Source organism: Molothrus aeneus, chromosome 2 (genome assembly GCF_037042795.1).
Source record: "Molothrus aeneus isolate 106 chromosome 2, BPBGC_Maene_1.0, whole genome shotgun sequence".
NCBI lineage: Eukaryota > Metazoa > Chordata > Aves > Passeriformes > Icteridae > Molothrus > Molothrus aeneus.
The window spans coordinates 30,673,850-30,686,465 of NC_089647.1; the positions used below are offsets into that span (position 1 = coordinate 30,673,850).

Genomic DNA, 12,616 nt, shown 5'->3' on the forward strand with positions numbered 1-12,616 from the left:
CTGACACTGGTATTCTTCTCCTCTAACACTACTGAACACTCTATTCAGTGGTCATTTAGGAAAAAAAAATAAAAAATGAGGTCATTAAAAAAAAGAAAGTTGCAGGGCTTGGCCTCATTTTGTACACTAAGATATTGAGAGAGACAGGCATATGGCAGAATCAGGAGTTATGCACCAAGAGAGAAGAAAACACAAAACTTTAAGGGAAGAAAATGTCACTAGATCCTTTCCAGGAAAAAAAAAATGTTTGTTCTGAGAGTGAATATTCCACTCAGCAGTGAAATAATTTTTAGATGTTACTGCTAATAAATGCCAAGTGCTTTTCATGACTAGTGATGGGGTTGTGCTATACTTAGCATGGCTTTGTGCATGTTTGCTTCTCTTTAATTCAGGAAAACTCTTGAGAAGAATCATTATCAGTGTTGTTGACTGGCAAAAAAAAGCAAGTTATACTTCCAGGGCTCAGAAAAAGAAGGTAAACAAAAAACAGCTATTCAGATAAAATGCAAACAAATGGTCTGGAGAGAGAATGCTCCTATAAACAGTCATTATATCGTAACTCACAGACTGCAAAATTCGGGAGCAGCTATAAATTGAGCTTAGTGTGGAGTTTGAAATAGCAGCTGCATTTGTAGAACATATGTTTGACTGCAATCACAAGTGATTCACTTACCGCCCATTTCCAGTATAAATAGTACCTCATACTTAAGGATGTTTATTGTGCTTAGCAAGTTTGAGGTACCTTAGGTTCTTCTGTTCCTTCCAAAGCATAGCTTCACTCATGTCTTTGTAGTGGTTGGAAATTTTGCATCTATCTATCTATCTATCTATCTATCTATCTATCTATCTATCTATCTATCTATCTATCTATCGAGATATTTTGCATCTCAATATCTGTTAATAAATGACAGAGATCTGGGGCCAGCTGTACCTTTTACTGACTTAGTTGCATGAGCACAAATAAATGTGTATTCAATTTGTTCATCTTCTGCATAACAGATGATGGGTTAAAGTACTCGAGGTGAAGATCTGAGTCCAGTTCTCTCCTTTTACCAACTCCTCTTACTTGTCTTTCACCAAGAAAAATGCAGTAATGATACAACTCTCCCATGGAATATTTTATTTTGCTGAAATAAATGGAGCTGAACTGATCCTGAGCTCTAAAGGGTGTAGGTTACACCTCCCCCCCCCCCCCCCCCCCGCCCCTTCCAAATGAGATCTAAGCCCACTGCTCTTACCTTTGGATAAACTCAAGGTGACAGGAAACAAATTTCTACTGGTATTATTTTAGTCATGACATACAAGAGCTCTGGTTACAGATCATTTAAAATCTATTCTCAAGGGTGTCGATTAAAAAGAAATACCGTCAACAGTCCCCAAAATCTCTGTTATCATAAATTCAACAAGGGCATATCTGTTTCAAGTCACAGATTTGATGAAAGAGGGTTCATTTTACAGATCATAATCGTATTACCAGCACAGATCATCCCTGTCAATGTCCAGCTGACCAGCCAGCTCATGCTTTGTAATTCAGGACTGGGATGGAAAAAGGAAAGAGTTCCTCCTAATGCAACTAAATATAGAACAACATGGTGACTCAAACTGGAATTTGGTCACAAAATCCTGTTTACAATCCGCAAAATAACAAAATTTGCCACGTTTAGTGGTTCTTCAAGCCGAAGTGGGTTTCAAGCCCAATCAGTGCTTTCTGACAACATGGTCCCACGTATATCATGCTGGTTTAGCACTAAGTCAGACAAAGGGCAGTGGTTTGTAACAACTGCAGAATGTGCATTTTATCCATGAGCATGCTGATTTGTGTTGAGCATGCAGTCACAGTTTGGGACAGCAGAAATATATTGATCACACTGGCTTTTTACAAGAAAAAAAAGCTTCTTTATGCTTGTTCACAGGTCAGCTTAGTGTAACAGAGTAGCTGCTTTGGGAAACAAGAACATGCGCATTACTGAGCTTTGCAGCCCTGTGCTAGAAACCTTTGGAAGCACTAAGCCTCTAAATGCAAAACTTAGTTATTGCATTTTCCCTTCCATCTCATTAAAGATACCTGAAAAAGTTCCAGAGGGCCTCTCATGCACTCATAACAATCTGGTTTGGGAAATACAGTTAAGATACTTTTAAACATAATTAGCTAAGAAAGAACCATCTTGAATGTGGCACAAATGATGTTTAGAGACAACATGCAGCTAGTGAGTTATGATCTTCATTACAGCACAGACCAGGTGTGTAGTGGTTTCCCACTGCTTTCCCTCTGGCAAGCTGACACTGAACCCAAACAAGCAGGTAAAATTCTTTTAGTGACATGACCATTTCACAAAGATATTAGACAAAAAAAGGCTCAATGAACCAGAATAGGAAAAATGACCCTCTGTTTTTGCAATGAAAAATATTAGGTATAACCTGGTGAGAATGTTGTCTTTTCAAATGAAATCCATCCTACCCAGACAGCATCCCATGCATTCCAGGCACTGCTGAAGGGAGATATGCCCAAAAGAGGCTCAAATGTTTAGAAGACATTTGGGGGCCTCTGCCCCAAAATCTGTCTTCCCCTGAAAGTTTCAGCAGCATCCTCCAGACAGCTATTACCATTATAAGAGAAAGAAAAGGACTAGTTGTCTCGGATGCCTTTGGAATGTAAAAGTAAAAATTTAATCTTCTTGGTTTGTAATAACACCATTCTCTCTTCTGTGGCTTCCTTGCCAGTCACATTATTCCAACAGGGTTTCCCTAAAGCACAATAAAGCAGGGGCTTCCACACAGGGTTGAGAAAAAACCCCAAGCCAGCTTCACAGAAATCCTTTGTTGAACCCAAAGAGATGGGATCCCTCGGTCATTTTCAACTTGTACCGTCCTTTACAGCTGTCTTGAGTGCATGTGGGAAGGCTTCTCCTCCGCAGATCCAAAGCTTCTTGAATGCTCTGCACAGGTGATACAGCAAGGCATGGCAAATGTGCTCCTAGGGCTGTCTACTGCACTGCAGCTCCGTGGTATCTTTCACTGCATCCATTCTCCAGATACATTCCAAACCACGGGTACTGAACTCTCGCATTCCCTGGCAGTGCGGGTTAAGGATCACCCATTTTCCAACTGGAAAACGTAGAGACGACAGAAGTTAAGTGATTTTCCCCAGAATTGTACAGCAGGTCAGAGGCAGAGGCAGAGACAGAGCCAGTCCTTAATTCAGGCGCTAGACAATATTGCTTCTGTCTGGAATATGTACATATTCTGGAAGGTCGTATTGGTAAGTACATTAAAGGAAAATCATCTCCTTGTTAGTGACTCTTAATCCAGATAAGCATGATTCTGAATTAGGCTGTGTGTTTTAAAGGGAAACACTGAACCTGTGTTATCTCCATGCTATCACCACAACAGCCATTCCTACTTGTACCGAATTAGGCGAATAATCTTATTATTCATGAAATCTGAAGTATGTGGATGAGCAGAATCTATGCAGAAGCCATCACTCATGGCTATTTTCAGCACTTCTTCCACAAACACCTGGAAACTATTGATTTGCTTATTATCTGGCACCACCCAAAGTCTCTTCAAGTTCTGCTTGGTGTACTCCTCTTCGGGAAGGCCTTCCACACTTGCAACCCAATCTAAGGTCAGGTGGTTGGGGTCCTGCAGGTAACTGGATATTGAGGAAAGGTTTCCATTGAAACAGTAGTACAGTTTGGAACCAAGAAGCTTCAGGAACAGGCACGACGTGGAGAAGATATGAGCACTGAACACTTCCATGTTGGAGGAAGACAGGCTGTAAATCTGGGGTGCTTCTCGGACAGTGAAGTGAACAGTCTGGGTCTTCTGATCGAGGGTGATGTTGAGCATGGCATTTTTCTCTGCTTTAGAAAGCTCTACCTCTTTCTCCTGCAAGGCCTCAATCAGGGGCTGAATTTGATAAAAATCTACTTCCCGTCGCAGTAAGCCCATTTCTTGAAAATCTTCAGGAAGATCCAAGTGAGAAGTTCGTAAAAAGTTCAGGATATAGCGGAAGATTTTGCCATCTCTGTCAATAAAGCAGTTGCCTTGGCTGTCCTTCTTGGTTGGGATCTTCCCACTAAACATGGCCCCCAGCATGGAGTCTGGAAAGCTAGTCAGAGTGGACAGAGAGGTGGTATAGAGCTTTCCTCCAACATTGAGCGTGATAGGTTCTGACATGATGGAAAAGTCACAGTGCTGGGACTAATTCTAAAAAAAAAAAATTAAAAAAAATCCAACACCACACATTTAGTTGCAATAATCTTTGTAAAAGGGATAAATAGTACTAAATATATATAAAGTAACCATGTGGCAAGAATTCACCATAGAAATTAGAAGTGAGAAATTATTTTTGGGGTTGTATATTGAGAACAAGCATAAGGATGTTTTTTCTCCTAACAGATTTGAACAGGACTTTGTTTAATTCAGTTTAGTGCCAGAAATCATGATTCTTCCAAACCTTTACAATTATTCTAAAAGTGAATCTCTCCCACCAATACCTACAATGAGGGCTGACTTCAAAGTAGTGTTCTGGGTTTGTATGATCACATTTCCCTCACAGAGAATTTAGAGGGTGCAAAGAAGAAAAGGACAAGAACTTGACACAATCCAACATTTTCCATAGTGTTTGAGGCTATGATTAAAGTAACAAAGCAGTTCAGCAGAATCCCCTGACATATGTCTGAGTGCAGTCAGCATAGTAGGGAGCCAGACAGCAGTTGCTGCCGTAAGCACACGACAGTCTGTGGTTCCTTTCATTAAAAATAATCACCAGACTTTCTCCTTCCATTGTGCTTTATCCTAGAAAACATTTTGTAATTATTTGGGGCCATATTTCAGTTGACATTGTTTTCATGCCATCAGCTGACATGAACTAAGGATGTGATTTTAAGGCACAGTTAAGCCATAGGAAGGGGCATGTATGACCTCCCCTTGCCCTCCACCATACTATCTTCTTCCCATATGCCACCTCTGGCACTCTTTTGATCCCACAGTGAGTCAGTTTAGGGAGAAAACACAACATTTTCTATTCAGCATGCTTTGCTGTCTGTTAGAACTGGACTAATGCCAGCACTGGGGCAAGGGAAAAGAAAGAAGCTGTGCAGCTGTCTCCATTGCAGTTCAGCTCAGCTGTCTTGTGCAGGTGGCCCATTATTCCTGCTACCTGAGGACCTGCAAACCTGTTTTTCCTTGTTTGCTGAATCTAAATTAATCAATAGTTCAGCAGGAAACCCACAGTGTTTGCTTACAGAGGCAGGAGGTAGCTCTTGCTGTAGTAACTAAGGCAATTCAACAGAAATCTGCCAAACAACTCCCTTAAAATTGAACTTAAGTGCAGGCATTTTCCTAACTAGTAATGGAATAATTATAGACACTACCCACTATTATCAGCTCTGGAGTCACAGCAAAATGCAGATAGGGAGAAGATCATCTCTGCTGGAATATCAATTCTTTCATGGCTGCTAAAACCCAGATAATATTGCAAATGGCATTCTAAAACAAATACACCTCTAGACAGCAGCACATTTTGCTGAGAAAAACTGGCCCAACCTAGGGCAGATAATTAAGAGGTCAAAGGAGAGCCTGTCTTTAACTTCTTAAGACTAACATTCCACTTTGTTCTTTAGCTCTTGGCACACAGCCTATATCCCACTGGACAATAATGGAAAGATGCAGATCTCTAAATCTAGAGTGCTTTCCCTGTGTATCCCTCAGTCCCATGCTTCCAGCAAAACTGGCAAATAAAAATGCATGTATAGGCCAACACAACAACACATGCATTGATGACCACAGACCATCCTTGTGACTAACCTCAGCCAAATATACTCCAGAAAAAATCCCTATCTGTTCCAGTGCTAAACTCCCCTTGGCACTGTAGTCTCAGCATACTTCCCACTCTTGAAGACTTCAACCAAATTTAGTGTCAAGACCTGTTTAAACCTGATCATGTGGAGGCTTCAACTGATCTAATTCTGTAGCACGAGTGGCTGCCATGGATTGTTCCCTGAAGGACTTGCAATATTGAAGGTCTGCAAAAGCATTGCTACAAGAACAATCAGGCATTCACAAAAGCAGCCTAAAATGGATTTTACTTTTTTTCACATTTCATCAAGCAGAAGTTTCCCCATATCTCCTTACAAATAACACAGCCTGTAGAAGCAGGACTGATAGTGACTCCAAAAGCCATGTTCATTGCTCCCCACCTCTGCTGCCCTTCAAGCTGCTGTAGACTAAACAATCTGTTCTTCCTTCATAGGTGAAGCTTTCAGATTTTTGAGCCCATGCCTGCTTATTTACACCATGAGAGTTTTTCCTCAAGCTGTCTGCCAGACTTAGTCAAACACAGAGCAAGATGTTTCCCTTGATGTATCTGTGACAAAGCATCACTTGGCAAAGCTCATGGTCAAGAGTCACAACCCAAAGACCACCATGCAGTCCAAAGACACAAATCTTCATTTCAAGCTCATCATCCATCCCAGGTTTACTCTGATCCAACACCTCACTGATAGCCTCAATGAGAGGCAGATGATTCAGTCCAATCTGAACAGATAACATTTAAATCTCCTGTAACTGTTTTCTTATCAGCAGTGCAAAAGGGATGTTGCCAACAAAATATGGCAGTAACATGAACTCTCTGAAGCGGAAGACTGTATCTATGCTGGTGGCAACAGCATCAGAAATCAAGCCAAGCCTTAGCTCTGGAGCTGGAAGAGTAGTATGGAGATTGGGAGCCTCTCAGTGTGTGGGCCCTGCTCCTCTTCCACCTTTGGGCATTGCTCAGACACATGCCCTGGACAGCCCATCTGCTTATGGCTATTCTGCATTCTAAAGACCCATACAGACTGGATTTCTCTCTCCCAGGACACCAGCCTGCTCTGATTTTGAACCTGCCCATGAGCCCTGAACTAGATTAAATTTTAAACATTGAACAAGGTAAACATCTTGCCCATGGATAAGGCTGGAGGATAACTATTCCTCAGCTGTCATTCCTAATTGTCTTCTTTTACCTAATTCATCCCATTTCTTAGAGGTTTATATCCTCAGAATGTGAAGATGAATCAGATAGTCTGGAAACCTCAGGAGAGCAAAAAACATGAGCACAAATGAGCACGAATGTCTACTGGATTTATAATCAACCTGGACTTAGTGCATTGACCAACCAACATATTTGAGAGTAGCTGGGGAAAGTCAGTCTTTGCTGCTTTTTTCCCTAAACACGTGTTTATGAAAAACTGTTTTTCATAAACCTGTAAAAGTTGAAATGAAATGGGCTGTAAGTTTTCTCTCTTTAATCATTCAACCAGCATTTGCAGCCCCCAGCATGGTTTTTCAAGCCCTGCGTGCTTTACTAATGCAATGTAAAGGTTGTCCAAGAATGCAGGATGAAAATCACTTATTCTCGGAGAGATTCCACAAAGAGGAGGTACCAAGAGGTTCTGATCTTGGACATGGGAGGCTACTGGTCTAGTGGAAGGTGTCCCTGCCCATGGGATTTGGGGGGGGGGGGGGGGCGGGGGTGGGTAGGTTAAATGATCCTCAAGGTCCCTTTCAACCCAAACCATTCTATGACTGTATGATTCTATAACCTGTCACCAAGGAGAAGTACAAATTGGGTTATGGTTCTTGGAAGCAGAAAATTACAGTAAAGTATTTTGTGTAGCTCCTCCCCAAGCAGCATTTAAAATTCACTCAAATTAGGTCAGCTGGAGATCTAATTTGACACATGAAGATGCAAATTTGGCTGAAGAACACAAGATTTATTTTGTGCTTCTAAGAGCAACCTGTATTTAAATACCACTTTTAATATCATGGAGGGGAGGAAAGTCTACATTTGATTTAAAGTCATGATCTTACTGCATGATGTAAATTGAGAGAAACCAGCAGTGCATGGTCAGCTTTATGAAAAAGTCAAACTCCCAAACTGAAGCTGCTGTCTCAGCATCTAGGCATTTCAATTGACCACAGCTTGTAAATTTCAACTTGGGTTTTACACCTAGGAGCATCCTCAACAGCTGCATAGAGAACATTTCTGCAACAACCCTCTACCCCATGAGTTTAGTTCAGCAAGGAACTGGGAGAATGATGGGGGTTGACACAGCAGGAAGGTGTGCAAGTATGCAAAATAACAAAAGCAAACTGTTTTCACTGATCAATGCCCTCAAGTATTTAGAACCATTATCATCATACCACTTTGTTTCATAATCATTTTGCATGTAGAACAGCTTTGGATAAGCTTATTCTCCCCTCTCCTGTATTCGTAACATTTAAAAGCACTTTAATTAGCTAATAAATAAAATTCTGTATACATAATTTAACTGAGTGCCTGTTTCACCCAATTTGGCAAAAACCCGCAAGTGTACAGTAATCATCAAAACAAAAAAAACCCCATCAACCATGATTTGCCAACCTAAGTAAAATGTAAACAAATGGCACAAATATTACTATGTTTTTAACCACTGAAAAATACATACAACTGTAACCTATCCTTTTTAGCAAAAAGAATGCAGTTTAATAGAAAGTCTAAAGTTATAGATATGTTTATATGGTTGTCAAAAGATAGCCACAGCTCTCTCTATATATACATATATACATACATATATATATAGACAATTTTAAACAGGATTTTAATTGGGAAAAGAAATTGATTGCCAACACACATTTCACTTTAAAAATGTCAGGGAAGGAAAATTAATCAATCCTTCTGGATTTCAGAGGCAATGCCCAAGATCAGGATAACCGGCTGATCCTAGTATCATTCAGGGGATTTAATTATGAGATTAATTAAACACAGAACAGCAAAGCAAGAACAATCTGTAATTTGGTTGAAGAGGATCATGTTGAGTTGTTAAGGTTTTTAAAGTCCATCTTAGAGGCTGCTTAGGGCCTCTGAAGCCCTTACATGTGGTATTAAAAGCATTAATTTATTTTTTTAAAGCATTAACATTGTAGCATCTCCTGAAATACAAGTTAACATATGCTGTTACAGAAATAGAGTTTTTGCTGCAAGATTACAAAGTCACTGTTTTTAATGGTTTTAATTTAATGAAATCACACAATTAAAGAATGGCTTGTGTTGGAAGGGACCCTAAAGATCATCTTGTTCCAACCCACACCCCATGGGCAGGGACACCTTTCAGTAGACGTGGCTGCTCAAAGTCCTATCCAACCTGGCCTTGACCACTTCCAGGGACGGGGCAGCCACAGATTCTCTGTGTAGCCTGTACCCGTGCCTCCTAACCTTATGTCTAAAGTATTGCATGGCTGCTTAATTTTATCATGTAGCCTTCAATAGCTCACCTGTGAAATATCCCTCGACAACCAAAACTTGGAAAATCTGTATTTAAGACACTGAAATATGTGCAGCTGCTGTAAGAAGTAGTTGAGGACTAACAATGTACCGCAAAATATACACACAGGAAAAAGAAAGGAAAAATTAAAAAAAAAGAAATTAATTATTTAGTCTGATGCAATGAATGATGCCTAAGTGGCAACAGAATTAAAGCAAGCCAGGGACCATTTCTGCTAAGCATCAGGAAGAGCAGCCAGACTAAAAACCTCTCTGGCTTTTTGAGTATTGCCCAAGAGAGCTGGTGAAAGCCACATCAAGTAGACAAATGTTACGAGAGACAGATCAGGTAGTGCTTTATAGGAAGTAATTCTGTCTTGGGAGGGGTAGGATTGATTTCACCTCAGAAAGAAGTATGAAAAAAGAAATAGCTGGGCACCTGTTAGGCTGCTGGAGACTTTAAATGGGATTCAGCAAAAGATGGCTGTTGCTGGGGCTCCAGTCTGCTCCATTAGAGCATATTAGCTGGAACACACAATCAGGCAAAGATGCTCCTTCCTGTGTGAAGCTCCTTCTGCTTTGGGTTTTGCCCACACCTGGCATGTAGCACTTTGCTCCACTGTGTCTTACTGAAATTCACGTTTTGGTTTGAAGTAAAAATTCCAGTTTCTACAAAACACCTGAGCCCTGAGAAATCAAGCAAGCAAACAAACAAAAAAAACAAACCCTCATAAAGTTGAGAACTCCAGACCTGGACACAGCCAAGCCCATGACACTTGCTGCAACTCTACCTACAGAACAGTTCTGTGCCTCGTCCATTCTCAAGGGGACAACCTCGTGGAGGAAATCCAAACCCTACAAGCTCGTGCCTTTCTGTGTTATGGGGGCTGCAAACAAGACACTCTGAAGCCTAGAAGTCACCTCTTTAAAGACAAGATAAAAATAATAATAAACTAACTAAAGGGAGAGAGAGGGCAGAAACAACCAAAAAGTAGTATTTAAGGGTTAAAAAAAAACCCCAACAAACCACACCTCAACTAACCACTTACCCAGCTTTCAGCAGACAGGAGGCACCAATGAGAGCTGAGTTTTAGGAAGAATTTTGGACAAAATCCTTTGCAAGGATAGACTCTCCCCTCCCTTCATATATCCCTGATGCACATTTACTTAGCTCAGCTCATCCTTTACGATTGAAGGTTAAACATTTGCAATATAGTCTCTCTACCCTATATGCTTATTTATGGCAATCTTAGAGAGAAAATCCCATGTTTTCCCATCGCTGCAGAACGGACCCACCTGATTTTGGACACTTACTTAATATGAACCCCTCCAAGTGAGCAGCACGTAAGAGGCTTAAATTCAGTCCGTGAAGCAGAGCATGGCGTGCCTGCCAGCAGCAACAGATCCCAAAATGAAGCGCCTGCGGGGCCGCACAGCAGCTTTTTGTTTCCGGACTACTGTGGTGCCTCTGGAAATTTCCAGCAGGCGTTTGGGGAAAGGCCGCTCACCCCGAGGCTGGCACGGGGGACGTGGCGACAAGCTCTGGGAGGGGACTCAAATTCCCGGCAGGCGTGAGGCAGGAAGCGACGGGTCACCCTTCCTTTCTCTTGCGACTGAATTGCTATCGATCTGCCGGCGGCTGCAATGCTGGGAGACAGACATACTGACTATCCACCTTCGGAGCGCAGCTGCTTATCTGCCAGTTATTTATATTTAATTTATATTTCATTTTCTGACCCTGCTTTGTTATGCACAGAAGTGCTGTTCTGCCAGTAAGCCGCAGGAGGGATGGGGAAGCGTGAACGGGAGTTTTGTAACAGCCCCGGTCTGCTGTGGGTACGATCGTGTGTGCTCATCCCTTTCCAAACCTGCACCTCCACGCCCTTGAGCATCTCCTGGGCTGCTTGCTTAGGGATGCACTGGATGCAGGAGGCTTCGCGTAGGCTCTCTGCAGATGCTGAATTTACGCATAAAGAGAAGGGGTGGGGAGGCGGAGGTAGGGAAATAGAGCTGGTGCCCAGCTAGTAAAAGCAAGGAGCGATATAAAGCAAAGGTCAGGTTACTCCTGGGAGAAGAGGAACAAAAGCAGCAGCGCACAGCAGGGAGCAGGAGAGTGAAAAGAAGGTTAAGTGCTGCCGAAGGAGAACGGCTGACGACAAGATGGAGGGGGAGAGGGAGCGCAGAGCCACAGCGATGCGGCTGCAGCCAGGTCTGGAGAATAAAAGCCCAAGTGGTGCAGTGCTCAGCACTCTCCTGGTGACCTTCAACACTTCTAGGCTCAGAGGCTGCTGGGTGGGCAGTGCTGCAGATGGTCGGCAGGGCACTGCCACCGCCTGTCAGAAAGGAGCCTGCTTGGGGTCTCAGAGCAGTGGGAGCACCACTTTTCCCTACAAGCTGATGGAACCCTTTGTGCAGTCCAATATAATATATCAGTTCTGGCGGAGGTTTTCACTGATTTTCAATGTCCTCTCCCAGCACCCATTTAAGTATCACTTCGTATGCCTCGAATATCTTCCAGATACTCTTTATTTCCCTCATGGAGCACTTTATTTTGTCCCTGAACAACTTCGCGGCGCACGTGGTAGCCACCACCTGCTTGATGGACACACGGGGTGGTTCAATAATCCAGTTTCCACCTCATCTCCCACTGACACCATTGTTTCCAGAGCATCCCTGCAATTAGAGGGCGGCTAATTCCCAGTACGGATGCTGCCGCACCAGAGCAAAACCCACTCAGAAATCACGCTAACAAGGTAGGCATCACCCAAAATTAGATCCTCTGGAAGGCATATATGGAGCCCATCACCCAGATGGACCCAGCTGGCTGCATGTCCGAGGTGTGGGCATACAGGGCTTGGATTCGCTGTGAATACTTAAATTTCGGAGATGTTTCATTGGAAGGGGGCAGGGGAATGTGCAAAGTTTGCAGAGCGGCGCTGAACCCGACCCTGTTAGGGACAATCGGAGGTACGGCTCCTCCCTGCATAGCCAGGCGCTCACAATACTGAATTAGCTCAAAATGCTAAAAAAACCCCAAATTCCCCTTCAGAAGGGGCTCACCCGCCCTTCCCGCATCCCACAGCGGACCAGCTGCGCGGCTCCCGGCCGCAGGTCCCCGCTTCCTCCCCGTGCCTCAGTTTCCTCCCTCTCGGGGAATTCCGCTGGGGGTGCCCCCGGCCCTCCCCACGCTCCCCAGCCGGGCGGATCCCCCCCAGCCCCGCCGGGGACCGACCTGCGCCCCCTCCAGCCGCTGAGCTCCGCCGCTGGCCGAGAGGCGGAGGGAGGCGGAGGAAGCGGGGGGCGCGGCGCTCCCGGCACGGCCCGGCACGG

The 12,616-nt window shown here is 43.3% G+C and overlaps 1 protein-coding gene across 2 annotated transcripts; it reads right to left on the reverse strand.

The window, feature by feature from the left end:
- Positions 1-1,266: 1,266 nt before the first annotated feature.
- KCTD21 (potassium channel tetramerization domain containing 21) lies at positions 1,267-12,562 on the reverse strand. 2 transcript variants are annotated; one of them, XM_066572306.1, is made up of 2 exons: positions 12,519-12,562; positions 1,267-4,209 (listed from the first exon to the last, which is right to left on the reverse strand). In XM_066572306.1, the coding sequence occupies exon 2, from the start codon at positions 4,177-4,179 to the stop codon at positions 3,397-3,399; it is 783 nt and encodes a 260-aa protein (XP_066428403.1). In that variant the 5' UTR covers positions 4,180-4,209; positions 12,519-12,562; the 3' UTR covers positions 1,267-3,396. The 2 variants fall into 2 exon arrangements, with proteins under 2 accessions (XP_066428403.1, XP_066428402.1); XM_066572305.1 differs by lacking the exon at positions 12,519-12,562 and adding an exon at positions 10,601-10,794.
- Between the last annotated feature and the right edge of the window lie 54 nt (positions 12,563-12,616).